This window comes from Aspergillus bombycis, assembly GCF_001792695.1.
Source record: "Aspergillus bombycis strain NRRL26010 chromosome Unknown contig00139, whole genome shotgun sequence".
Taxonomy (NCBI): Eukaryota; Fungi; Ascomycota; class Eurotiomycetes; order Eurotiales; family Aspergillaceae; genus Aspergillus; species Aspergillus bombycis.
This window is the reverse complement of record NW_019170141.1, coordinates 52,178-79,134: the sequence shown is the minus strand read 5'-3', so window position 1 is coordinate 79,134 and position 26,957 is coordinate 52,178. Positions and strand designations below refer to the sequence as shown.

At 49.7% G+C, this 26,957-nt stretch overlaps 10 protein-coding genes across 10 annotated transcripts; 6 read left to right on the top strand and 4 right to left on the bottom strand.

Annotated features, from left to right (window-relative positions):
- Positions 1–967: 967 nt before the first annotated feature.
- Positions 968–1,941, top strand: ABOM_011074 (PIG-L family deacetylase; the record flags this gene model as incomplete). Its single annotated transcript, XM_022538202.1, has 2 exons — positions 968–1,205; positions 1,262–1,941. The coding sequence occupies 2 exons, from the start codon at positions 968–970 to the stop codon at positions 1,939–1,941; spliced, it is 918 nt and encodes a 305-aa protein (XP_022384294.1).
- A 675-nt stretch (positions 1,942–2,616) lies between these two features.
- On the bottom strand, positions 2,617–4,863 carry ABOM_011073 (uncharacterized protein; the record flags this gene model as incomplete). Its single annotated transcript, XM_022538201.1, has 1 exon — positions 2,617–4,863. One exon carries the CDS (start codon positions 4,861–4,863, stop codon positions 2,617–2,619), a length of 2,247 nt encoding a protein of 748 aa, XP_022384293.1.
- Positions 4,864–5,186: 323 nt separating this feature from the next.
- ABOM_011072 (U4/U6-U5 snRNP complex subunit LSM3) lies at positions 5,187–5,746 on the top strand (the record flags this gene model as incomplete). The annotated part of the gene is made up of 4 exons (XM_022538200.1): positions 5,187–5,312; positions 5,385–5,477; positions 5,606–5,642; positions 5,712–5,746. 4 exons carry the CDS (start codon positions 5,187–5,189, stop codon positions 5,744–5,746), a joined length of 291 nt encoding a protein of 96 aa, XP_022384292.1.
- Positions 5,747–6,483: 737 nt separating this feature from the next.
- On the top strand, positions 6,484–8,447 carry ABOM_011071 (putative GTP binding protein (GTPBP1); the record flags this gene model as incomplete). Its single annotated transcript, XM_022538199.1, has 3 exons — positions 6,484–6,537; positions 6,590–8,102; positions 8,155–8,447. 3 exons carry the CDS (start codon positions 6,484–6,486, stop codon positions 8,445–8,447), a joined length of 1,860 nt encoding a protein of 619 aa, XP_022384282.1.
- Positions 8,448–9,162: 715 nt separating this feature from the next.
- ABOM_011070 (uncharacterized protein) lies at positions 9,163–10,860 on the top strand (the record flags this gene model as incomplete). The annotated part of the gene is made up of 3 exons (XM_022538198.1): positions 9,163–9,322; positions 9,409–10,653; positions 10,718–10,860. 3 exons carry the CDS (start codon positions 9,163–9,165, stop codon positions 10,858–10,860), a joined length of 1,548 nt encoding a protein of 515 aa, XP_022384281.1.
- Positions 10,861–11,093: 233 nt separating this feature from the next.
- On the bottom strand, positions 11,094–14,843 carry ABOM_011069 (DEAD/DEAH box helicase; the record flags this gene model as incomplete). Its single annotated transcript, XM_022538197.1, has 1 exon — positions 11,094–14,843. One exon carries the CDS (start codon positions 14,841–14,843, stop codon positions 11,094–11,096), a length of 3,750 nt encoding a protein of 1,249 aa, XP_022384283.1.
- A 425-nt stretch (positions 14,844–15,268) lies between these two features.
- ABOM_011068 (uncharacterized protein) lies at positions 15,269–16,492 on the top strand (the record flags this gene model as incomplete). Its single annotated transcript, XM_022538196.1, has 3 exons — positions 15,269–15,444; positions 15,503–16,363; positions 16,420–16,492. 3 exons carry the CDS (start codon positions 15,269–15,271, stop codon positions 16,490–16,492), a joined length of 1,110 nt encoding a protein of 369 aa, XP_022384284.1.
- Positions 16,493–16,592: 100 nt separating this feature from the next.
- Positions 16,593–18,725, bottom strand: ABOM_011067 (putative CorA family metal ion transporter; the record flags this gene model as incomplete). The annotated part of the gene is made up of 5 exons (XM_022538195.1): positions 16,593–16,721; positions 16,785–16,827; positions 16,887–16,939; positions 16,997–17,070; positions 17,132–18,725. 5 exons carry the CDS (start codon positions 18,723–18,725, stop codon positions 16,593–16,595), a joined length of 1,893 nt encoding a protein of 630 aa, XP_022384277.1.
- Positions 18,726–21,733: 3,008 nt separating this feature from the next.
- On the top strand, positions 21,734–24,781 carry ABOM_011066 (DNA-directed DNA polymerase gamma MIP1; the record flags this gene model as incomplete). Its single annotated transcript, XM_022538194.1, has 1 exon — positions 21,734–24,781. The coding sequence occupies one exon, from the start codon at positions 21,734–21,736 to the stop codon at positions 24,779–24,781; it is 3,048 nt and encodes a 1,015-aa protein (XP_022384279.1).
- A 420-nt stretch (positions 24,782–25,201) lies between these two features.
- Positions 25,202–26,769, bottom strand: ABOM_011065 (gluconeogenesis factor YvcK family protein; the record flags this gene model as incomplete). The annotated part of the gene is made up of 2 exons (XM_022538193.1): positions 25,202–26,517; positions 26,568–26,769. 2 exons carry the CDS (start codon positions 26,767–26,769, stop codon positions 25,202–25,204), a joined length of 1,518 nt encoding a protein of 505 aa, XP_022384280.1.
- Between the last annotated feature and the right edge of the window lie 188 nt (positions 26,770–26,957).

Below are 26,957 nucleotides of genomic sequence, written 5' to 3'. Positions count from 1 at the left end.
GAGTTTATTCTAAGTAGTAAAATATATAGTGCAAGGCAAGTAGGTGAGATCGTGTCATGGCGGGCTCAGGTATAACTATTATGGGTCAATAGTCGCCCGACGCAGGAAGATGATGATATGCATTGTACAGAGCAAACTGACAAGGTTGAGCTAGACAAGCAGGCCACTGTGTGAGAAATCAGCGTTCTGTTTGGAATGGGGGTGGACAATTGCGATTGCTCCTGATGTTAGCACAGGCCAGATAAGGTCATATACTTATTGTTTATCAATCCCACCTTAAATTGTGGCGGAGTAGGCCAGAATATGATATAATAGATGCCCTTCCAGCAATGGGAAAGGAGCAGAGAGCTTTGCACAGAACTATGTTGTTTGTATATATATGTGTGTGTATTTCAACAATAGTAGTCTGTATAGATAATAATGATGATTTTGAGAATCTTAGAATGATGAAATAAGGCTAAAAACTGATTAGGAATAAACTTCTCTATTATTTCAACATCTACAAGTCTGTGTACTAGTAACTACTAGTAGTACTAAGTTATAGCTTAGCACACAGAATTATTCCAGTCAAATCAATCCTCATAGTTAATATGATCCCAGGTCACGTGGCGATAACGACACCGTCACCCCAATTGGCTTCAAATCTTCCCCTTTATGCTATGCCACACTGCCTTATGTTGAATTTACGCGATATAGCTCTCTCTATTTTTTAAGATGCTAGACTACAATTGAGCTGACATTGACTGGCTCGAGATATACCACCTTGAACAGATACAAACTGGACTGGAATATACTAAGGTGTGTGAGAATACCGGATGTACCTCCACTACATTCAATAGTCAATTTCGTGTTTGCTCCTTTAATCCATAATTCTTAAAATAACCTTGTTGTTTAGTCCTGTGGGTCCCATATTTCACTTTTCTAGCTTAAGGCGTGGCCATCCAATTGAGTACTCAAATTTCGTGCTATGTCTTCATCATCCTTCATAACATTGGGCTTCGCGGTCACAGCCGTCTTCATCTTCTGGACATTATCCGCAACGTCTTCCTCACCATTTGCTCGTAATTTCCCTCGCCTGTACAACAAGCGAATATGTCTTTTAATAGCCCACCCCGACGATGAGGCCATGTTCTTCGCACCGACTGTGCTAGCCTTAACCAAACCAGAACTGGGAAACCATCTCAAGATCCTATGTCTCAGTAGTGGTACGTTATATAGAACCACATCACACCCAGCTCCAAGCAAGCTAACAACCTACCAGGAGACGCGGATGGACTAGGCCACATCCGCAAAAAGGAGCTCCAAAAAAGCGCCGTGCATCTGGGCCTCCGCAACGAGTCCGATGTCCTCATCGTAGACGACCCAACCCGCTTCCCCGACAGCATGAGCGCCACCTGGACAGAAAGCGATGTCTCATCTTTACTTACCTCAGCCTTCGCTCCCGAAATGGGCGAAGCTCAGTCCGGTTCCCGGAAACGAGGAGCAACGAGGGATAAACCACCCGTCGCAACCATCGACGTGCTCCTCACCTTCGACAGACGGGGTATAAGCAACCATCCCAACCACCGTTCTCTCTACCATGGCGCTGTCCACTTCCTTCGCACCTTGATGAAGGATAAACCCGGGTATACCTGCCCGATCTCGCTGTACACGCTCACCACGACGAACATCTTGCGCAAATATATCGGTGTGCTTGATGCGCCGTTGAGCATGGCGCGTGGGGCTGTCGATGCTCTGTCCTCGAGTTTGAGGGGCTCGTCTCGTACCTCGAAGGAGGATACGCCTGCGAGGCTTCTGTTTGTTAGCTCTGTTGGTGAATGGATGACGGCGCAGTCGGCTATGGTTAAGGCTCATCAGAGCCAGATGGTTTGGTTTCGATATGGGTGGATTACTTTCGGTCGTTATATGGCGGTGAATGACCTCAAGCGTGAGAAGGTTTAAGTGACCCAGGGAATGGCGACGAGCTGAAAGCTTATGGCATTATGAAGGGATTTGGACATTGCACCATTCGGGTGAAGCCAAGCCCTGATGCATGGCTACTGCAGATTCACATATCTGGTAAGCCAAGTATGTATTCTTTACGTCTCCATTTAAACACAGTGGCTCCCGGAAAGGCCCTCTGTACATTAACTGAGCAATAAAACCAACCATCTTATTAGAGCGAGGCGCAGTCAGACCTGCGTGACTTGCTGTATATAGCCAAGGACAATCCTAGGGAGGCTGAAATTTGACCATAAGGTTACTTGACATATAAACGCCAAGGCTTAGTATATTGGTAAATATCGGGGGTTTTTTTTTTCTTTCTTAATGGTGCTATCCTTGACTGCTGTACGTGGAGAGAGCATCTGTTGCTCGATAATTTTGCTTACTGTATGCGGTTGACCTACGACAGCAATATCAATGTAAAGCATATTGGCAGGCAAAGTAAATATTTTCATTGGCAACAGATACTATGGACAGGGTATATGGCCGATGCGGAACAACACACTTAAATATCAAAAGCTTCATAACTGATCGAATAAGCAGCTCATCAACCCGGCTTTGCGGATTGTTCAAGGCGTGAATAAAACGGCGAGGATAAGAGAAAGAGAACAAACATGACAAGATAAAGCAAAGCTAAGTGAATACCACATCAAAGTTCCCAGGTATAACACCAGGCGTTTCTCTTTCCTTCTGTCTCTGTGCAGTCCATTGCGTTCCGGCATAGTCTTCCGCCGGTAGATCGGACAGTCCGTCGGCCTCGTAGCCCAGATTTTGGGGCTCGGTGACATATTCTCTATCTATGGCAGATGGTCTAGGTCTGCGGGTTCTCTCCGCGACTCCGGAGAAGAGTCGTTTCAGTGGCGCCATGTCTAAGTCGAGATCGGGGTTGGAGCGTAAATACTTTGCCCAGACGAAATCGTCCTCCATTTCCATGGCCTCCTCGTCCAGCTCAATGCCGTTCTCCGCAGTAGGTCGACGGACTGGGACCCTATTGTGAAGTGTCAATCTATGTTGGCCCCAGTGTGTCACGCCTAGGAGATCGACTAGGCCGCCCCTGATGTGGTACTGGACGGACTGTGGTAGAAAATCCTTCCACTCTTCAAGCACTTTAGGGAGGAGGCAGCGTTCCCATACCGGATTGTCGCGGCCCGTCCACCGTTTGTGCGTAACGAGGAGTCTCGCGAAGCGTTCCATGGTGATGGTATGCTGGGCGGTGCGTAATCGGAGGACATCATAGGTGTGTACCGCCTCGGCGAAGCCTCGTGATTGTAGAAGCGTAGTGTCAATCCGCGATCTCCGTCGGGAAGAACCGCTTGACGACGCCCCTCCTAGATAAGCTTCGATGATATCTCTCGCTGTCCTCCGCTTCTGCCTGGTTTCTCGCAGCAGGTCATAAGCAGCACACATGTGATGTTGGAATTCCGACAGTCTGGCTTGATCCCATGCGGTCTTGGCAAGGATACGATGCACATCGACTGTAGGACGAACATTGAAATTGCTCGACGTCATTGTTTCGAACACACCCTTCACAAACTCGGGAGGCACTTTGCCTAATGCATTCCGCTTTGCGTCTGGACCAAACCGGTTCCGTGATAGGACAAAGGCGCGCTCGAGCAATTCAAGCCAGACTGGTTCTGGGACAGGGATATCATATGAGTTTGAAACGAATTCAATGGCTCGCAATGCACCGGAAATATCATTGTTTGTGCCGAATGCATGAGCGATTGCAAACAGGAGGCGACTTGAAGGGTACAAAGGAGATGATCGGTCGTAACTAGTGGCTGGAGGCAATTCAGACTGATCCAGTGTCGCGAGCGCATCAATATCGATATTCCACGCTACTTTGAGCACGTTCTTCATCCCCTGCACATGACCTACACGGCTGGATGCCAACATCACATTGATGAAACTAGTCTCATCGCCATGATACCCTTGTTCAGTCATTTCGTTGAATATCTGAAGCACTTCTTTTCGGACGCTCTTTTCAGCGGTACGGTAGCCCTCCCAGCCGACATTTTGGTGAAAAAACCTTCTTTTCCGATAAGCATAAGGCGTCATCCGCGTGTGATATCTCTCTCGCCCAGTATAGGCTTTGTCCCAGACCTTGGCTTCCATGTAATAATTGTAGCATGTCACATCTGGCACAACTTCGTCTTCTGTCATGCTATGCCAAATGTAGTCGGCCATGAGAGCATCTCCAATGGACCGTGCGCAATCCAGCAGGTGAGTGTATTCCGCTAGACCAAGAAACTGACCGGCCGACCGTCGAATCGAAACAACCGTAGCTAATTTGGTAGCAAAATCGTTGAAAATGGAGTCTAGCGACTCGAATCTCTTGATTTTCGCGGCACTTGGATGGATAGGCCGGTGGATCTCGCGATAGGGAACCACAAAGTAGGCCGGGGAGAGTAGATGGAAGACTTCAACGAATACGGTCTGAGGCATCGAGCCAACCAACTCTTCGTTTCGAGGATCGAGCAGCGCGTCCATGACCTGATCAGGCTGGCCATCTTGGATAATCTCATAAAATGCGGCCTTCCGTGCACTCAGATCCTCGTGGGTACTTGGTACCGCGTCAGCGGTGTGGGGTACGTGGTCATCATGACTGCCACCACCTTCGAGGATACTTGTCGTACTCAAATGGGAGCTTGCGACACGGATTTGAGAGGATCTCCGACCATTCTGGGAGCTATTATTCACATTCCAAGAGGCATCCTTGGGAATGTTGTTGAAGGACCTCCACTGAGTGGGATCGCGGGCGGGTACTATCAGTCGAGTGGGCCCAGCGCAAAGAGCGAATTGAGTGGACCGATTGCGACCGCACGAGGGAACCACCAAGTGAGAGCTAAATCTCTCACTTGCAAGTACGAGTCCCCGCATCGAGACCGTTGAGGATATCAAAAATTGCACCACAAAAGAGGTCCTCCCTGAGGTCTAAGGAAACGAAGTTGCGTAGGACAAACTGCACAGCTTGCCCGACCTCTTTGAAGTCATCTGTTTCGTGTTGGTGCCGCCTTGGCAACGAATCCCTGCAGCTTCTCCTCATTTGCTGCAGTCAATTGATTTGATTGACACGGCCTGAACGCGACAGCTTAGAGTTGCTACCCTCGGTTACTGCTACGACTAACTGACTTCCTAAACCCCCTTTCAATCGTTCCCCTCTTTTGCTTCCCCCTCTCCTCTTTCATTCGCTCAATCAGAAAATGGCCGACACGGAAGATGCGGGCACCATCTCCGTCTCCGAACCTTTGGATCTGGTGCGCCTTTCCCTGGATGAAATCGTCTTCGTCAAGCTCCGCGGTGATCGCGAGCTCAAGGGCCGTCTCCATGTAGGTTTCCTGCTGTGCTACTGCTAGTTCGAATTTCTGTTTGATCGGAGGCTGATTAGTGTCCTGTGGTAGGCATACGACAGCCATTGCAACTTGGTGATGGGAGATGTGGAGGAGACCATCTACGTGGTAGAGGAGGATGAGAACGAGGAAGAAATAATTCGAGTACGTCGCTTGGCTTCCTTCTGATCCCGTCTTGTCCGATTCCATCTGCGCCTTCGGCGAAGCGATAATTTTCTTTCGAAGATGGATTTCCTTGGGGACGACAATGGCTAATATATCGCTTGCTACAGACAATCAAGAGACAGGAGGAAATGCTCTTTGTGCGAGGTGCGTCGGAACAACTACCCATCACATCGGAGCCTAAATTGAGACAACCCAACTAATACCGTTGTTCAGGAGACTCCGTCGTTTTAATATCCCCGCAAGCCTGATAGGATCGGATGGACGAAATGGATGATGGACTCGTCGAAAGGAAACCCCGAGCTCTAAGGAGACTATTGACTCTCCTACATACTGGATCATAAGGAAGGGAACTATGAAACCGAGCGATGGCCCCAGAGTGGTGGACTATAGTTTTTATTCCGGTTCCTGGGTCTTACGTGTGTCATCGACGAAGACATGGCACTTGTTAATCAGATGTCATGTGCAAAGAGATTAGAGCCTAAACATCAGATGATGACTCCGTCATGGCATGCGACCTGAGTCATATCTTCTGTAGGCGACTCAATTTATTTTTTTATGTCATAAGTAATTTACTATTTACATGTTGTGGTCCATGGCATTCGTCGTGCTTCTGTCGGGGCATATGACTCAGGCGGTGACTTCGCCCATTTAATTTATCGATAAAGCTTCCCCCAAATCCGCTCCACACGTCTCAGTTCAGCCTCACACCACGTCAATCTTTTCAGCTATTTAACCCCCCCCCCAAACATTCCTAATTCTTCCCCTGAGTTATTCAGTTACGCTCTGTATCGGCTAACGCGGTCCTTTACCGTCCCATCCGCTGAATCTCTTTAGCCATTGTTGTGAAATTATGATAACACGAATACGTATCTGAATGCGCCAGAGGCGAATTGTCACCTATCCGACCATACAGCTCGTATAGTACCGTGTATTAAATAGTCCCAGTTCTACAGCACCCTCATTGTCTACAATCAAAAATTCAAGCATGGCCCCGGCTGGACCGAAACTTACTCCAGAGGAGCGGCGCAGAGGCGAGATCGTATACCTCTCCTCCCTTGCCTCTGCCCCACCTGCTGACTGTCAACGCATAGGCGCTCAGCGATTTCGCGGAATACGCTGAAAAACAGCAAGCGCATCGCTCCGTTGCTCCGAGCGACAGCGGCTACTCTACTGCCAGTGTATCCCGAATCCACGAAGATCATGCAGAACTGGAGATCCTTGACCAGCTAGGATTGTCTGACACTCCGAAGCCAACCAGATTAAAAGACTTGTTGTTGAATACAGGTGATCAACAAGAGGACAGTCTGCAACTATTGGGAAGCGTTATACAAACACGCATCGATGAAGGTCATGGTGAAGCGATATTCGACGTGGGTATTGAGGATGGTGGTGAGTCCATGGGCTTTGATGTGTCCCAATGGGAAACGGCGTTGCAGCGTGTACGGGAAGCGGCAGGAACGCTGCCGGCACACTGCCGTATTCTTGTTACCTACAATGTGGGAGGCCCTGAGGAATCCAAGGTCAGAAATGATCGAATGAAGGGTTCGTGCGGCAAGCTCCTCATCCGGCAGCCAGCAGAAACCGTGGAGGAAATGGCTGAGCTCCGGATAGCGGTTGTGGGCAACGTGGATGCTGGCAAGAGTACCATGCTCGGAGTTCTCGTAAAGGGAAATCTCGACGATGGCCGCGGCAAAGCTCGAGTCAATCTTTTCCGACATAAACATGAAATCGAGAGCGGCCGGACCAGCTCTGTCGGCATGGAGATTATGGGATTCGACAGTCGCGGAGAGATCGTGAGCAGCGCTCAGGGCCGCAAACTGTCTTGGGAAGAGATAGGGAAGCGGTCTGCTAAGGTCATCTCCTTCTCGGATTTGGCCGGTCACGAGCGATACTTGCGGACTACGGTCTTTGGCATGCTAAGCAGCAGCCCCAACTACTGCTTATTGATGGTTGCGGCTAATAACGGTTTGATCGGTATGAGCAAAGAGCATTTGGGAATTGCATTGGCTCTGAATGTTCCTGTGATGATCATTGTTACCAAGATTGATATCTGCCCCCCACAGATTCTCCAGGAGACCTTGTCTCAATTAAATAAAATCCTCAAGTCTCCCGGGGCTCGCAAAATACCCATTTTCGTGAAAGACATGGATCAGACCATCAACACAGCAACGCAGTTCGTCAGTCAGCGGATTTGTCCTATCTTTCAGGTGTCCAACGTGACAGGAGAAAATCTGGACCTGGTACGGACTTTCTTGAACATTCTTCCCCATCGTGGCCACTACAATGCCGACGCGCCGTTTGAGTTCCTTATCAACGACACATTCTCCGTGCCACATGTAGGCACGGTGGTATCGGGGGTGGCCAAGTCAGGGGTAATTCACGCGGGTGATACGGTACTTGTTGGCCCTGATTCACTTGGACAATTCACCACAACTACGATCAAGTCCATCGAACGGAAACGGATATCTGTCAACGCCTGCTTTGCGGGGCAGTCTGGCTCGTTCGCGCTAAAGCGAGTACGAAGGAAAGAGGTTCGAAAGGGTATGGTTGTTCTCAAGAAGTTGGACCAGCCTCCCAAAGTTTACCGGGAGTTCGTTGCGGAAGGTAGGACCACATGCTGTGTCACCTGTGTAGTGTTTACTCTGACTGGATCTAGTACTCATTCTCTCCCATGCTACTACCATCAAGCCTCGGTACCAAGCGATGTTGCATGTTGGGGCCGTGAGTCAAACATGTTCTGTCATTGACATTGACCGTCCCTTTATCAGAACGGGTGATCGTGCCCTGGTGGCTTTCCGTTTCGTGCAGCGCCCAGAGTTTCTGGCGCCTGGAGACCGGGTACTTTTCCGTGAAGGAAAGACAAAGGGATTAGGTATTGTGAAAAGCGTTGGATACGATCCTGACAGCCCTCTGAACCCGGAAGCCAAGAAGGAAGGGAGCAAACACTAAGTAAGAGTTTGCATGACACGGGTGGGCGAGCGATTGATATGATCTGTTTGATTGATGTACAGCATTACCACCGCAAAGGGGACAGTGCTTGTCTTACTCTTTTTCTTGTTTCCTTTTCTTTCCTTTAATTTGGGTTAATTGTGCAATCGTTTACATGGACAATGGCTGGGATTTCACGCAATACGCCAATTGTACATTCATGGAGTTGCTGACTCGGGCGGTGTCATCATTGAGGGTTCTAATAGTTCATAGTTATATCATTTCTGACGAATTTGTCCAATGACTTCAAAGGGAACATGTGCATGCGTGTTAGTTTACTTTTGTTTCTATTTTTTGTCTGAAAAACCACCCACCATTGGCTCCGTGGGTGGATTTGAGGCCTTGAAATTCAGGACTGCCTGCCGTGGCGGGTGACGTCATCAGCCCTAGATGATGACATCGAGCAGATGATCTCCTTCACCATTGGAAACTTCTTGCGCTGATCGTTGTCGAGCCGGATATGAGTTTCTTTTTGTTTCAATGCCACTGACGTACCGTGGATGGAACTGGCGCTGATATATACCCCGTAAAAGACGCTACCAGAGAGCCAAGTGATCAAGATCATCAACTTTCTCTTAATACTACCTCACCAAGCAATATACAAGCAATATCTTCGGATTCTTAGCCCTACCTCTCCGTACTTCTTCAAACTCAATTCTGTTTCCACATTACAACCATGGAGCCCTTCGACAAAGCCTGGCACACAGCCGCTGACTCTCTCAGGAACGACTACCGGTCCTCTGAACAGCAATGGACCCAGCACGGCGAGGAGCCAATCTCTGGAGTCCAAGGCAGAGGAACCGCTACTGATCCTTACGACGCTGGAAACCGTCCTGGTGAGTATTACTGTTGTTCTTCGGCCATCTTGTCACAACAAACCACGTGTCGCCCTGTATAGTTCACATAACTAACATATAATCAGAGCAACCCGGCGCTCCCCAATCCAAAGAGAACACAGCTCTCGTCCCTGAGGCTCTTTCATCGATTACTCCCGCCGACCGCTCCTCGAGTCTCAAGTCCAGCAACAGCAAGGCAGCAAGTGGCCCAGCCGCTATGCAACCCGAGTTGAACCCTATCGGCGAAACCGCCGCAAAGTACGGTTCCCAGCCACACCGAGTCCCAGAACAGAGGAGCCTGGGGTCCAACCTTGACCGTCACAACCAGCCCTCAGGTCTCACCCACGGCCACAGTGATACGAACTCTGGACTTAACCAGGGTTCCTTGGCTGGTGCTGGTGCTGCCACTATTGGTACCGCTGGTGCCGGATCTGGACACAAGAGTTCCGGAGGTGGTCTCGGGGACGCAACAGCCGCCCAGGCATCTGCTCTCCCATCTGAATCTCATCCATCCGGTCTCAGACATACGGGTACTCTTGGAGGCGCAACTTCCGCTCAGACCTCAGCTCTCGGAGCAGACACTACTCACCCAACCGGGCTGAGACACCCCTCTACCCAGAAGTCCGGTCTAGACAGGGGTGTCGAGACATCTGGTCTTGGACACACCACCTCCAGCACCGGTCAGACTTCCCCTATGAAGCCGGCCCTGGATCAAGACGCCCAGGCAACTGGTCTCAGACAGCCAGCTTCTACTACCCACAAGCCTGTTTTCGAAAAAGACACACACGCCTCCTCAGGTCTAGAAGGATCCCAGAACCTGGGCCCTACAACCAGTTACGGAGGAAGTGAGACTCAGATCCCCGACCGGTCTTCCCAGACCATTGGCACCCACACCTCTACCTCCGGGCTAGAAGGGTCCCGGAATCTGGACTCTACAACCAGTTACGGAAGCCAGGCTCAAATCCCCGATCGGTCTTCTCAGTCCATCGGTACTGGTATCGAGGCCAGACAGCCTAGCTCCGGCATTACAGAGGAACCAACCAGTACCGCAGCCAGACATCCCAGCTCTGGCATCGCCGAATCTGCGCCCCAGAAATCCAATTCTACTACCGAGCAACGAACCCCAAGCACGACAGCAGAGGGCCAAAGCAGCACTCAGGAGTCTACGTCCAAGCCTACCAAGAAGGACGATGATGTCGAGCATGTGGGTTTCCCCCCTAAGACTGACCATGTGAGCAAGGAGGCTCTTCGCGGGCCCTCTGTCGCTGAGCCCAGAGAGCACTGGAAGCGAGATGAGAAGGTTGCTAGGGCTGAGGATGACGGAAAGCCTGGTAAGTTAATTTTCTAACTCTCTCAAGGATTCGGGAGAATGGACGAGACTAACTGTTTGTATAGCTGCGGCAGCTGGTGAGCCTGGCGGTAGCAGCAAGCATGAATCTTCGGACAAGAAGCATTCTAAGGATAGTTCTCATTCGGGAGGTACTATGGCTCACATTAAGGAGAAGGTAGAGAGGGTTATTCATCCCAATAAGTCCTAAAATCTATAATTGGCCTACAGACTGTGTGACGTGTGATGATTGAAACTTGATGACCTATTTGTGTATTGTTATTCTCGCGGATTGCTTTAGTGTATAGTCTGTACAATAATGGAAGATACCTTCTGGTTTCCAAGCCAAGTTCTATTGAATCCTAACCAGTTGCATTATATTTAGGGTGAGGGCATTATTATGCTAAACCGGGGTAACACTGTATATCCGCCAGACAGATGAGCCTATTCAAACAGCATCTTAATGTCCTCAATCCTCTCCTTCTTATCCTCGTTCCCATCTCCCCCAACTCTCAACCCCAACGACCCAGCAATATTCATCTTCCGCTCCTGTATCTGCAACATCCTCGCCTCGATCGAATCCTTAACAACAAACCGTGTGACAGCTACATCCCTCAACTGGCCCATGCGATGAACGCGATCAATAGCCTGGGCCTCGATGGCAAAGCTCCACCACGGATCCATCATGAACACATTACTAGCCGCCGTGAGATTGAGACCCACGCCACCGGCCCGAAGACTGATGAGAAGAACCCTGGGACTGGGCCTCGCCGATGTGTGGCCCTTTCTAGTCGGTAGTAATTTTCTGGGGAAGGGGCTATTAGAGTCGTCTTCTCCCTCTGCATCTTCGATTTCTTCTTGGTCGAAGGTTTCGGTTTTGTTGAACTGGACGAGCACTTCGGCTCGGGCTTTTTGGGCCATTGTTCCGTCGAGACGGACGTAGGGGATGCCGGCTTTGTCGAGTTGCGGGGCGATTAGGTCGAGGAAGCTGGTGAATTGGGAGAAGACGACTGATTTGGTGTTGGATGGGACGCGGCTGAGGTGGTTGATGAGGGAGTGGATTTTGGCGGAAGTGTGGGCGGAAGGGGAGAGGGGGTTTATGCGGCGGAGAGAGATTCGAGGTGCGGGTTGGGTGTTGGATAGAGGAGTGCTGCTGTATATGTCGTTTTCTGGGGGTGTGGTGGTTGGTGATTGATGGCGGATGACTTCGAAGATATCTCTGTTGCTTACTGGTGCGCGGCATGAGAAACATCGGGGAGAGTTGCCCTTGTCTGTTTGGTGGCGTATATAGTCCTCTAGGCATTTTTTGCATGCGCTGTGCCAGCAGGTGGTTACTGCTGGGTCGATCATGGGTTCCTCCGAGCAGATGGGACATTCGCCGCTGGACTCGTTTTGAATCTGTTTCAGAGCGTAGGTGGTGAATTTGTTGGAGGTTTCCTGGCCTTGGTTAGAGTCTGCTGGTTCGGTGGCTGTTGTGAACCGGTCTATAAGCTCCTGTAGGTCCATGTCATCCTTGAGCCCGTTGCCATCGTTGGCTGCCGCCGCTGCATCTTCTTCGTCTGCTACGATGGCTTTGTTGCGGGTTAGAATTGGATGGCAGCATGTTTGGCGTAACCGGAGAATCTGAGCGAAGATCGTCGTGAACGATTTCAGCAAGGTACCTGCCTCGATGTTATCGTTGAATGTACGTTTTGCTCGGGTATAGATATAATCATAAATCTCTCTTTCTTGCTCTGGGAGTTCGACCTCCTCAATTGTAATGGTCCGACGTGGCAATGGTACTAGAGGCTCCCCTTCTGGGGTTTTCATCGTCTTGGTACGTCGGAGGACTAAAGGCTCAAGAACGGTCTGTACCACATTGAGGGCCCGTACGTAGTCTTTAGACTCGAAAGGCACGGTGATGAAGGTTTTCCAAAAGGAGAAGTTATTCCACGGTTCGACCTTGAGAAATCGTACTAAGCTGAACAAATCCTCCAAGCGGTTAACGATAGGTGTCCCGGTGAGGACCCATCGGTGAGTCGCTTTAAGCTCGTAACAAGCTCTCGCAGTCTTCGACAGCCTATTCTTGATAAGGTGTGCTTCATCAAGAATGACACGGAAGAATTCTACCGAAAACAAGCCACCTGGCGTAGCAGTCGAGAATGTCGCTGACGACAACATCTGTCGATATTCTGAGAGGATAACTCCGTAGCTCGTGACTATTACATTAGGAGCAGTAGGGTTACCTGATGCGCACAGCTCTCTGAGGTTGACATACTTCTCGTTACCATAGTACATCAGGACCTTCATTGAACCTGGTTCAGAGGCTTTCAGGGCTTCACTCTCCCACTGCGAAAGAAGAGAGGTGGGAGCGACAACAAGAGTAGTGTAAGGAGCGGGTACCACGCCAGAGGTCGAGGAGGGTAACCTTGCTAGGCCGGAGACGGAGCTTGGGCCATCTGCTGCTTGGCCGGGAGGCAGGTTTCTATGACAGTGAACAAGACTAAGCATCTCGATGGTTTTACCCAAGCCCATTTCATCAGCTAAAATGCCTCCAAGACAGTGCTGTTCTTGTGCTGGGAAGTCGAGACTAAGCTCTCCGGAATACGGGTTGACGTAGAAGTGATCGAGTCCCTCAATAGTCGGAAGGTTGTGATCCTCAACATCTTTGTTTGGCCAGGCATATTCTTCCCACAGCGGGTTCATTGATGGACCTCTAGCGGACTTATTATCTTTCTCCTTGGCTAACATCCAGTGAAGGGCTTGCTTCTGGTATTTTCGGAGTTTCAACGAGAACGTTGGTGGAGGCTCGGCCTCTGGCATACTGAAATCGAAAGTCTGGGCCTTCTTGTATAAAGTATCAAGTTGATCTTCCTCTAGTTCCGGGGACTCTTCGTCTTCAGATGAGTCGTTATTCGATTTGTTCTCTCTTTTATTTTTATCGTACTGTTCTGCTATTTCCACTGCACGCAGCAAACCTTCTTTCTTATGTTTCAGGGTCATGTCGTTGGCGGAGGTCGGTTGCAGACCGATCTCATCGAAGAGCTTCACCAGAGCGACCTGGCGAAGTCGTAGCCGCTTCTCCTCAGTGCTTTCTTTCTCTTCGAAGATGGTTGTCGATCGATTATCATCGATTGAGCTATCCAGAATGCCAGATTGAAACGCCTCTATGCGTAAGTAACACCATAGTTGCAGGTATATTGTGTCGTTCACGCGGATTCTATCCGGTGCGAATACACAGACTCCCTCGAGCTTACAGACTTTTTGGTCAAGCAAAGTCGATACCCATGCCGCTGTCTCCTGAGGAAGTCTTCCAATTTCCTGGCCAGACTGATTGGTGAAGCGAGTTAAAACGTCGCCCCTATTGTTTGTGAAAACTCTCCCACCACGACCACGCTTCGAGACTGGCTGAGATCTTGCACGCTCAATGTTAACACGATCTCCATGTTTGATAAACCCCACTCCACTCCGAGTCGCCCACGCTCCTACGCCGAAGGCACCGACGTATCTCACCAAGGGCTGGGAGGTATGTTGGGGTGCAATTTCAGCCGGAGCACTACTCCGCTTCCTTCCTAGCCCATTCCCAAAATTCCCAAACATAGATGTCCGAATAACAGGCGTAGACCGTGTGGGCAGCGTTTGTTGGGATGTCAGCATGGTTTGGTTCTTTGCGCTACCAGAGGGGGACTTCCATGACCCATCAAAGTAAACATTAATTGCCCTCTCCAGGTCATCGCCAGCTACACTCCGAATCTTGCGTATCGCGTCTGGCGAGAGTTGCTCCCCGATGATACTAATGAAGACCTCCGTGTCAAATCCATCTGTACCCTCTTGTGCTGATGTGTTTTCTGCCGTCGCTCTCTCCTCCTGCTTTTCTGGTACTGCACCATTTTGTGTCGTAAATGCTGACCCTCTCCCTATAGTATCTCCGGCGGTTTCTGCTTCTTGTTCTCGTGGCGAAGTATAGCTCGCGGTCTGCTGATCATCGTCTCGTATGTATTCATTTTCCTCTCCATCTACCGAAAATATTGCATCGCCAAGCTGTACGCCATGGGACCGAACGACCGGCGGCTGATCATCGTGAGTGAACCGAGGTGTAGACGCGTCGAGGCAGTCAGCCGTAGAGTCAGTGGCTGGAGGCCTGGTGTCCACGTCTTCGTCGACGAAAAATCGTCTCTTTTTCAAGGGACGGCCATCAGTATCCCCCGAATCCATCATGTAGCGGCCGCCGCTTTAGTGAGTGAGAGAAAAGATTCCCGTCAGGGGTCTCAGGGCGCGCAAAACCTTTGATGCTGCATTGTTAATAATCTGCATGGATGATTGGCGCGGAGGACGCGCCGGAGATACGCGAAATCACGGGCCGACGTCATTTTCTTTTACTCCCGAAAAGGGCAAAATTGTCAATCCCCTCAGAATACTAACTTCTATCTTGGGGTAGGAATATGTATGTGCTACTGTCTCTTCTCCGTCAATTGTCATTTAACTGATCGTTTGACGCAGCTCCACCTTGGCTCTCAGGTACGGCGTACCCGCAATGCTATTTCATCCTCTCTCCGGGATTTTTTAGTTCGACCGCAAAACAACCACCGCCGCTCTTGAAGAGACGCCTCAACTCTCTCACCACATCATCACTCAAAGAAATGCTCCAACCCGCACGCGGCACAAGCCGCCAAATAGCCCGGCTCTCCTCCGGCGGTCGAAATATCCAAGCATCCCAAAGAAGACACTTCAGCCACTCCAAACCATGCCCGAGTCCAACAACGGCCGCAGCAGCCGAAATCCAAGCAGCACAAAAATACTGCTCCGACCTCCTCATGTACGTCTCAATACAATTCCACGCCCCCAAATGAACCTCCTATCTAACACCTACGCAGTAAATATGACCGCCCCTCCTACACTCTCCACACCTTCATCCCGCGGCACGCTCAACAATTCTACCTCGCCCTCCGCGCCCTAAACGTCTCCCTCTCGATGATCCCCGAAACAACCAGCTCCCACACAATCGGCCTCATGCGCCTCCAATTCTGGCGCGAATCGATTGCCAAGATCCTCGCCGGCAGTCCGCCCAAAGAACCCATCGCCATCCTCCTCTCCTCCGCCATCGCAGACCTCCACGAGCGAACCAACGGCCACGCCCGGATCAGCAAAGGCTGGTTAACGCGGCTTATTAGCGCCCGCGAGCGCGGCCTAACGAATGATCCGTACCCCGATATCGCGGCGCTGGAGTCCTACGCCGAGAGTACGTATTCCACGCTCATGTATCTTACGCTCTCGGCGCTGCCCATGGCCTCTGTTACGGCGGATCATGTCGCATCGCATGTGGGGAAGGCGGCGGGGATTGTGGCTGTTTTGCGGGGGTTACCGTTGGTTGCATTTCCTGCAGCGCGTGCGGCGGGGCAGCAGGGTGGTCAGCAGGCTGGCGGCGCGGCGAGGCAGGGCGCTGTGATGCTTCCGTTGGATGTTATGGCGCAGGCGGGAGTGAAGGAGGAAGAGGTTTTCAGGCTTGGGGCTGAGGCGTCTGGACTGCGGGATGCGGTCTTTACAGTTGCCACACGGGCAAGTGATCATTTGATTACTGTTCAACAGATGTTGAGTAACCTGCGTGCTGGACAGGATGTGGGGCATGACTTTGAGCATGAGGGCGAGGAGGGCATGAGTATGAGGCCTTGGATGATCAGCGGCAGGAGTCGCCGTTGGATGAGGTTAACCGTGCATTCGGTGTCTTCATGCCTGCGGTTGGTACGCGTCTGTGGTTGGATAGGCTGCAGAGTGTCGATTTTGATATCTTTAGGCCTGAGCTTCTTCGCTCGGATTGGAAACTACCCTGGAAAGCCTACATGGCGTTTAAGCAGAAGAGTTTGTAATATAGTTGTATGATACTGATCCAAGTGTACTATACAAGTTTATGTATATCTAACATGTCCATCCCGGCTCTAATTATGTGCTCTGTTTCTATATGATACTTCAATGGACCGATTGCTGCTCAGTAGTTTTCATCTTCTCTTGATGGCGTTTCGCTTTCGTCTCTTCCTCGAGCTGGTGATGAGACGTTTCTGGGCTAGCCGCGCCGTCCAGCGTACGATCTTGTCGCGCCTAGAGTCTGCAGTTAGCATCATTCCAGCGAACTGCTGGCTTGGGCTGTTACATTAAAAATACGGTAATAGCGAATACAAAGGGACACGCAATCTGCCAAAAGTATCTAAAAGGACCGATGGTTAGTATGTCGCGGCCATTCATATTAGAGACCTAATCACGTACGCATCGCTGTGCTTAATGCCATCGAAACTTTCGAAATTCATACCGAAATATCCCTAGCTTGCAGTCAGTAACAATTTCAGTTTGGTGCTAAAAGCAAGGCGAGTACGAACCGACAGGAAAGTGAGAGGGAGAAAGAAGCAAGACACGAGCGTCAACTGCTTCATGCTTTCGTTCTGATATGCACCTGGTTGCGGATAACACAGTCAGCCATACGACGCATGATGAAAATGTGAGTTAATTCATACCAATGGTGTTAAAGATAAGATCGATCATGTTGTCAGCTGCCCGTCTCATCTGGTCGTATCCTTCGACTATTGTAATGCAGTGGTCGAGCGCATCGCCCAAGTACGTATGACACATGGTACTGATAGAGACACTGGAACCACCTACACTTTTGAGATTCGGAGTAGCGATTCCTATATATGGCGCCGGGTCTGAGGAGTTTGTGGGCCCAAAGTAATTCTTCAGTACACCTAGTCCGGGGGTACTGATAGGTTCAGAGCGATGATCTCGAAGCGCGTTGATGATAGTTACGATAGGTTGCATAGAATTTCGAAGGATTGAAATCTCGGATGTTAGGATATAGAGGTCTTTAGACTGATCGATATCAGGATCAGTCAAGACGTCAAGTTCCAAGTCACCAATGGCGTCTTGGTAAGCTGTGGTCACCGGGATTGCAAGGTCAATGATAGCATCCAGGATTGCTTGCACAAGCATGCTGGCATCACACGATTGACGCAATATAGTTTCAGGAGAAGTCAACCGTTTGACAATAGGCGATTCGATGTCGTCGGCGCTTGTCTCGAAGAAGGATGTCACGGTGTTATCCGCGTGTAAGAATATTGATACCTGCTCTAAAGCGACTGATAGCCCCTTCGCCGCTAGCACAGCATGTCGCTCCATGAATTCGATGCGGTCTTCATTTGGTCCACCTCGATACCGCTGCATACTGCGAGCAGTTCGCCCAGCATTTGAGCCATTGTCGAACATAATGTTTGATTCGGCTTTCTTCGTAGAATGACGAATATTTGCACCTAAGTTGGGTTCGCTACTCGGGTCTCGTTTTGGTGATTTCAATCTAAAAAGGTCTTTCAACGCCTCCGTAATGAGACTCAAAGTAGTCGCTCGCTTCAGAGACACACTCTTGCTGCTTGTTGCAGAGCCCCTTCGATCGTTTTCCCATTGACCCTGTTCAGATTCTTCATCCGAGTCACTACTGGTTTCTTCATAGATTCGGACTAGTTTCTGTAATGTGAGCACAATATATGCATGGTCCGAATACCAGTCAACTTTGGTACGATTTGTCGTGTTGATCAAGTCCTCAATGGCAAGCCTGTGGATGCCTTTCTGATTTCCCAGAGCTCGAATTACATCCCAGCTAAGACCATTCACGTTGATCCATCTGCATTGCACCCAGGGCTCCCTCTCCCTCGCCAGAAAATGCTCCAAGGTGTCGTTGTCAAGCTCATATTGCCGCATCTCATTTTGGGAGAAGTCCACGACAATGATCTCACACCTTGTAAATAGGTCGCTTGGTACAGCAGTCGCCCAATCCGCATTGTAGGGCGGGAGCGGTTTGGTCGGGTCTATGCCGGGCTCCGTGCCAGGATGCCAATTAGGGTCATGAGTGACATTGTCAGGGTGGTATGAGCGCGCCGTATTTGACCTCCGGGCACGATTCCTAACTGTATCATTTGATGGACCCTTAGTCACCGTGGGGAATGACTCGAGCCCAGCTGGCTCCGCAGAAGTTGGCGAAGTTTGCGGATGCGCCTCAATATCATGAGAAATGGATGGCAGCTCCGTGGTTTCTGTACGCTCAAGCGAGACCCTACTCATCTTGACGAAAGGCGTCTGTGTATTTCAGCTGGAAGAAAAGAGAGAAAGGGAAAGCAAAGAAAGAAGAAGAAGAAGAAAAAAAAAAAAGAGGCGGGAACATCAACGCGAAAGCGTAAATTGCCAGTCGCTGCAAGGAGAGTCGCACGTCTCTCTCAGATACGGAAGGAGCAGACAGTGGATTGAATAAACAGATTGCCCTGCCAGTGACCTTAATTTCGTATATATAAGGTCAACATTAAACGAGTATGGGCGTCCTCTCAGTGGGTTGGATTGCGCGCAGAGTGAGGGGAAGTATGGTGAGGTGGATATTATGACGTTTGCAAAGGGAGTTGGTTAAATCGTCTACTAGGGACTGCGACGCTTTCAAGGCATGAACCTCAAGGGTATAGAATACACTTGACCCCGGGCGCTTACTCCTGGCTCCCAGTATAGAATAAAGGAATTTCAAGCAATTTCCAGAATCTCTAAGCTTTTTGTGAAGTGTGGTTAAAGCTTGGGGTACATATCTTCAAAAGGAAATTTAAATGTTTTTTAGTCTTGCTGCGGGTGCCATCTACTCTTGGCATAACCTAAATTTGTGCCTAGACCCTGGAAATTCCCCGGCGACAGGACGGAGTATATACGACGCATTAGCTTGTTTTCGAGAAGGAGAAGACTTGGACGCTATTGACGGTGAGAAAAAAGAGAGCTAACGTTTGAGATAGAGGTTCTCCTACAAGTCTCAACTCGGATACCACAGTTGTGAAATCGAATCATGGTAATTTACAAGGTTAGATTTCGGCGCTATGGCCCATGGCTATACGAACAGTTGTGGTTGGGGGAATTTCCACCAGGGTCTCCAGTTTATTCAAGGGAAAAATAAAAATAAAAAATAAAATGAACCATGAACACAAAACGATAATCTCTGGGGTTAGAGAAGCAGAAAATGAACTAATGTCGCTCATGCCCTCATAATTCATTCATGCCTCATATAAGATATATTGATAGGGCATTTTTCGTCTGATCATTGAGTCGCGTAAGGCCGACGAACTGTCAACTATGTCCTAGTCTAGTGTCACATTTCTTCTTAGTTGGTATCTATAAGATATGATGCTCTCTGAATGCCAATGCCATCGTTCGTCAATCACTAATAGTGGAGCATTGTATACGAGGGCGTTTCTAATAAGGTACCTTATGGCAACGTCCCATTCGGCGGGGATGGTTATGAGTGGAGAAGAAATCTCTATATGACCAAGAATGTCGTCAGTCAAGTAAAAGGCCTTCGGAAAACCAAGAGAATTCCTGATCGCTGAGATAATACACCACGCTCAATAGCCATGTGTAAAATGTGCGTTCAATAATTCGCGCATCAATGCCGGGGCGATGTTCTTCAGTATCATCACACATGGCACAGAGCTAGAGTGCGGAAATTATCCACTACTTGGCACAGTTGTACTCCTCTTCTTCGTGATAAGCTTGAGTTGCAAAGGTACAAGATTCCTTTTGGAGCCTGGGGAGTCGTTCCGGGCAAGGGGTTTTCTGCACACAGGGCAGGTCCCTCGAGGACCTTTTGAAGAGGTATCTGCTCTTTGTTCTTCACTGAATTTCAATGTATCGATGATGCATTTATGGCAGAAGAGGTGCCCTATGTGCACCAGTCAGCACAAAAAATCTCCCATTTCAAGTGCGGTACTTACCGCATATTGTACTAGTGGCATCCTCTGGTGTATCCATACATACAGGACACTTATATGAGTTTAGTATTGATTGCCCCTTCGCCGGCTCAACGGATTGCTGGGCTCTAACAGCATCCTCCCGTTGCTTCGCTAGCAACTTCGTTAATGCTGAGGGCCCCTCCGCCTCTGTTAAATCAATGGACTCGATGTCATCTTCGTGTTGATCCAGTGCAGATTGAGCATTCCTAGCTGCTACATTAGAGCTACTCAGGCGACGTCGTTTTCGTCCCTCGCCTCGGGTTTCTAAAGACTCAACATGGTCGGAGGCCTTCGGCGACGAGGAGGGGACGCTTCTATGGTATGGGAGCCAGAATATAACGGACCCTGGTGTGAGGAGCTTCGATTCATGGCTCTAATAGTGGTATCCGAGGATGAGGGGACAGAATACTGGGCCGAAGTATCGCGAGTACTAGTCTTCTGCGGCTCGGCAATTATCGTAAATCGGTAAATGCAGCCCTCTAAGGCTGAACAACTAGCCGATACGCAAGGCTATATTCGAAGAAATTATTCCCAAACCTGCGACGCAAATAAAATATATGTCAGGCGCAGGTGAGACGGGCTGTCTTGGAAATAAGCACTGATAGTGGCGAGGATCTGCAGCCGGGGTTTGATTATCAGCGGTGTTGATTATCAATCACCTGATGATAACAAGTCATTGAACCTCCTATCTCAGCAGGCGGTGAAGCCGATACGGAATGCAATATATTCCGTCCGCGTATCATCATGACGGCGATACCGCGATAGGAAAGAATGTACAAATCCTTGGGAAAGCCAAAAAGAGGAAGCCCCTTCACATCAGTTACGCGCAGCACCGGCTGCGAGCATCAGCGCATCAAGCCATGGGCTTATTTACATCGATCTGCTACACAACCTAAGATGCTTTGGAGTCATTCTTGCGCTCCCTATTCTAGGGGTGTAATACGTTCCTGCTCGCAAAAATTGCGCTCGCCACTCATCTCCACGCCACGGCCATTATCACTAGCGCGGTATTACTTTTCGCAGGTACCTACGCAGGAAGACGACTCAAAGTCTAGACAGGGATCTCTTTCGGGTATTTTCGCATTGTTCCGTGTTTTATGACCGATAAGCGCAGATGCTGATTCCGCAGTTCCCTCCACGGCTAGGTTTAATGAGATCGGAGTCCAACAATTGAGCGACCATGTATTTTCACAAGTTTTTCCGGTCAAATCAGAACCTCCAAATCCAGAATTGGTTGCGTTGTCGAAAGAGCATCTCTCGAGGCATGACCTGCTCGGTAAATCTCAAGATGCCACGGAACCGGTAGCATTCGATATGCCTCCCCTCCAGGGGCAGACGTTAGATGAGCATTTCTTCAAGTTAGGCATGGATGCGTCAGAGCCTTATATTACATATGCTAAGGATTACATCAAAGTCAATTCTCCAAGCATTCCGCGCAATTGGATCAAACGCAGTGGTTGGACGAAATATTATAGTGACGGCTCTTGGGAGCCCGTGGATGCCCCAAATGAGTCAATGTTAACTTTCGATACGGAGGTTATGTGGAAAGAGCATTCCTTTGCTGTAATGGCTTGTGCTGTCAGTCCTACAGCTTGGTATGCGTGGCTATCGCCGTGGCTGCTGGGGGAATCGGACAACCATATTCAGCTCATACCATTGGGAGACATCTCACAGCCGCGAATTGTCGTGGGCCACAATATCGGCTATGATCGTGCCCGCGTATTGGAAGAGTATGATATGAAACAGACGCGTAACTTCTTTCTCGATACGATGTCACTGCATGTAGCTGTGAATGGGATGTGTTCCCAACAGAGACCTACTTGGATGCGCCACAAGAAGAATAGGGACTTGAGGGACAAGATTGCGAATGAGAATAACTCTGTCGAGCTTGCAGCTCTTCTTGAAAGCAAAATGCTCAGCGATGAGGAAGAGGAACTATGGGTAGGAAGGAGCTCTGTGAACTCCCTCCGCGACGTTGCCAAATTTCATTGTGATGTCACGATCGACAAGGCGCAACGAGATGATTTCGGTGAACTCTCAAGGGAAGGAATCCTAGAGAAAGTGGATGAGCTACTGGATTACTGTGCTGCAGATGTTGCAATCACCCATCGCGTATTTAAGAAGGTTTTCCCAAATTTCCTTAAAGTCTGTCCCCACCCGGTCAGTTTTGGGGCTCTCAGGCATCTTTCTTCGGTTATTTTGCCAGTCAATCAGACCTGGAAGGACTACATTACCAATGCCGAGGCAACCTACCACCAACGACTTGATGACGTGCAGAGAAAGTTAGTTGAACTATGTGATGAAGCCCTGAAGGTTAAGGATCAACCGGATGTGTATATGGAAGATCCCTGGCTACGACAGCTGGACTGGTCTGGTCAGGAGATCAAAATGGCCAAAGGAAAAAAGAAAGGAGACCCTCCTCGACCAGCTGCGAGGCAAAAAAAGCCGGGTATGCCAAAATGGTACAAAGATCTCTTTGCCACTAACACAGCCGATATCAATCTTACTGTGCGAAGTCGGACTGCACCTATATTACTCAAACTATCATGGGATGGATATCCACTAACTTGGTCTGATAAACACGGCTGGACATTCAAGGTCCCACGAGATCAAGTCAAGAAATTTGAGAACCAGCCTGTAGTGCTCTGCGATATGACGGAAGAGAAAATAGCGGAATTACGGGACGACAGACGACATGTCTACTTTAAGCTTCCACACAAGGATGGACCGCAGGCCCGGTGTGTTAATCCGCTGGCCAAAGGATTCATGCAGTATTTCGAACGTGGGACTCTCTCTTCTCAATATGCGCTCGCCAAGGAAGCTTTGGAGATGAATGCTTCTTGTTCATATTGGATCAGCGCTCGGGATCGAATCATGGGCCAAATGGTCGTCTACGAGGATGAGGTGCAAAAGTCTCACCCGAGTAATGCAGAGAGCAGGACAGGATTTATCTTGCCTCAAGTAATACCAATGGGTACTATTACGCGACGAGCCGTGGAAAATACATGGCTTACTGCAAGCAACGCTAAGGAAAATCGCGTTGGATCTGAACTTAAAGCCATGATCAAAGCGCCACCCGGCTATGTCTTTGTCGGTGCAGATGTTGACTCACAGGAGCTCTGGATCGCGAGTCTCATCGGCGACGCTCAATTTCAGATTCACGGTGGTAATGCGATCGGTTTCATGACTTTGGAGGGATCTAAGGCAGCAGGAACCGATATGCATTCACGCACTGCCAAAATTCTAGGGATTTCGCGCAACGATGCCAAGGTTTTCAACTATGGCCGAATCTACGGAGCTGGCGTAAAATTTGCTGCTTCGTTATTGCGTCAGTTCAATCCTTCCATGTCAGAAAAGCAAACCCAGGAAGTTGCGACCAAGCTGTATCAAGAGACGAAGGGTGCACGTACGACACGTCGCATTTTAAGTGATAGTCCCTTTTGGCGCGGAGGCACGGAATCTTTTGTCTTTAACAAGCTGGAGGAGTTTGCTGATCAAGAGAGACCAAGAACGCCTACATTGGGTGCCGGCATCACCGAGGCATTAATGCGGCGTTTTATCAACCGAGGCAGCTTCATGACATCGCGGATCAACTGGGCAATTCAGTCATCTGGTGTTGATTATCTTCATCTCCTCATTATCGCCATGGACTACCTAATCCGGCGCTTCAACATCGCTGCTCGTCTAGCGATCACTGTCCATGATGAAATCAGGTATCTTGTTAAAGATGAGGACAAATACCGTGCTGCTTTGGCTCTCCAGGTAGCTAATGTCTGGACTCGTGCCATGTTCTCGCAGCAAGTTGGCATCAATGACCTCCCTCAGTCTTGCGCCTACTTCTCTGCAGTTGATATTGACCATGTTCTCCGGAAAGAAGTAGACATGGATTGCGTTACCCCTTCGCATCAACACAAGATCCCACACGGTGAAAGTCTAGATATCGTCCAACTTCTGGAGAAGAATGAGGCTGCTTGTCTAGATCCTTCCACCATCCCGAACTCACCTCCCTCTCCTCAGAACTATACGTACATACCACGAGAGCCCGTGATGTCCACTCTTCAGTCCACTAATAACCCTGCATTGATCAGAGCCCAGATCACAAAGGACGATAAGGAACTTCGGGAAATCATCAAAGAAGTTACCAAGGCTAAATCTTCTTCCGGACCGTCATCAAAGGCACGTTCTCAAAGTGATCGTGCTAAGTCTGCCAATTCCTGTACGGCTCAACCTCAGAAGGCCATTTTAGTCGACGTCGGGTCAGGTCTTTACAGTGACTTTCACGATCTTCCCCCGGGGAGCAGGCATCCCCAGGTCAACTTGAACCGACAAAACTGGAAATCCCGGCCATCTGCTCGGGCATAAATGCTCCATTCTGACAATTTTGTCAACCATCTCCCTCTTTCCCATATTCTATGTATATATAGCCTGATCTATTCGGATCTGGACATGGTGTGTTCTTGTTCTTTTTGTGTTCCTTCTCTACTTTCTTGTATTCCTAGTTAGATCTGGTTGGGGAAGCATTGGGTGGCGTCTCATCTGGCTGTTTCGGGTGGTACGAAGTATCCATCTCACATTATGTGTTGTCTATGATAGGCATGTTGATTGTGATGCTGTAATACTGTATATAATGTTGACAAAAAAATACATATAATCAAGACAGTTAATACACTGTAGCAGTTCCCCCGCTCCAGACTCTGCCAAAGAAAGATCTAATCAGACCTAACCGAAGCCCACCACATATATTGCGCCATAAATAGATCTAGATATCAAGGGAAGATCTATTTATCTCTTCCTCCCAGGATCTAATGTATTCCTTCGGCTTAAGCCATTCTTCTCCCCACCCCGAAGCATCGCATCGCCCTTCTTACCAAGCACCACCTCAAGAGCCTGGACCAAAGCCGTGGCATCATACTTCATCCCAATAGGTGTCTCAGCACCACTCGCATCCGTAGTGACAATCTTCCTCCCATAAAGACGAAGAGTCTCAATACCCATCTCAGCGAGCCGTTCGCGATCCACCTGTGGCGTCCCGGGACCCTCCAGGTGAAGAAGATGCGTGACATAAGACGAATAAGGAAGACCTAGACCTGGAATCGATCTATGAATACCAGGATTAGAGGACGAAAGAGCCATGCGACCACGGCTTTCCTCCCCGGCGCGCATAATCGCCTCGACGAAGTTAACCGCCGTGAAAGGTTCAGACGGGGGACCCGTTTCCCGGTCTAGGGATCCGTTCAGAATGAGAATCTTATGTCGGGCGGGACTCGTCACGATGGCCTGTCCGACGCCGCGGAGGATCAGAGACGGGATGAGAGACGTGTAGAGGGAGCCGATGCTGTAGATGATGGCCTGCGAATCACGGATGGATTCGAGGACGCGGGGATTGGCGGGTGGTCGGATTTCCTGGCCGTAGGGGTTGATGTACCAGATGCGGGTGATGCGGGAGGGAAGATCCTCGTTTTCGGATTTGGAGAATTGTATGTTTTTGTTGCGCAAGGTTGGGAGGGAGCCTGGTGGGTGGTCGTCTTCGTAGGAAAGTGTGTCGGAGGTGTCTGTGTCTGTGAAATCGTCGGCGCCGTCTGCGAGCAGGAGGCTTGGGCGTCTGGGACGGGGCTGGAGGGCTGTTGCTTCGCTGGGGTGGGAGATGCTGTTTTGGCCGACGATTACGGAGCCGTTTGCGAGGGAGGCGGAGATGTGGTGGGAGAAGTTGGAGTTGATGGCTGGGATTACACGGACGATGTCTGATGGTACGCCGCAGATGCTACCGAGGAGGTAGATGGCGCTTTCGAAGCTGCCGCTGAATAGGCGGGCGCCGGTTAGGAAGAGATTGCCTACGCTGGCAGAGGTGAAGTCGAAGGTTGATGATGGGGGCCGGGCACGCTTTAGGATCTCCAGGTTGAGAAGGTTGAAGAAAGAGCGTATGAGTTCTTTCTTTGCTGGTGTGATGGCTTGCCAGAGCTTCGATGTGCCATCAACAATCGAGAGCCATTCTGCGTGGGCGGTGGCTGCGTCCGCTGACAGTCGATGGTTGAAGAGGGTCTTTATGGCACCCCGTTCGGAATTCGGGGGCGAGTCTGGAATCAGACGGACCAGTCTACCTGTGCTTGTTCGTTAGAACAGTGAGTAAACAGAGTGGGTGGGTGCTTACTTCTCACATCGCCAATTCCTGGACCCCCGAAGATGCGGATCAGTTCCGATGAGGAACCTCCGTTGTCACTGATGGGAATAATATAGCTCAGTGGGCAGTTCTTAGTGTCGCGTACCGTGTCGAATACCTCGACTAGGTTATTGGCAGCACTGCCTCCCGAAAAGACTACAATGCCCCTGTTGGGGGTGGGAGTAGTCGACATGCTTGGGAGCCTTGGCAGCGACGATCAAACGGTGAAGCAGGAACTCGAGAAGTGGAGATACAAATGCCTCTCGAGTAAGCAGGCACGGTCACTTATATACTCAAAGTCTGGCCGTAATATCTAATGTCACATTTCAAGGCCACGGATAGTATATCATTTCGCAACCTGGCCAGATGTCATTAGCCAAG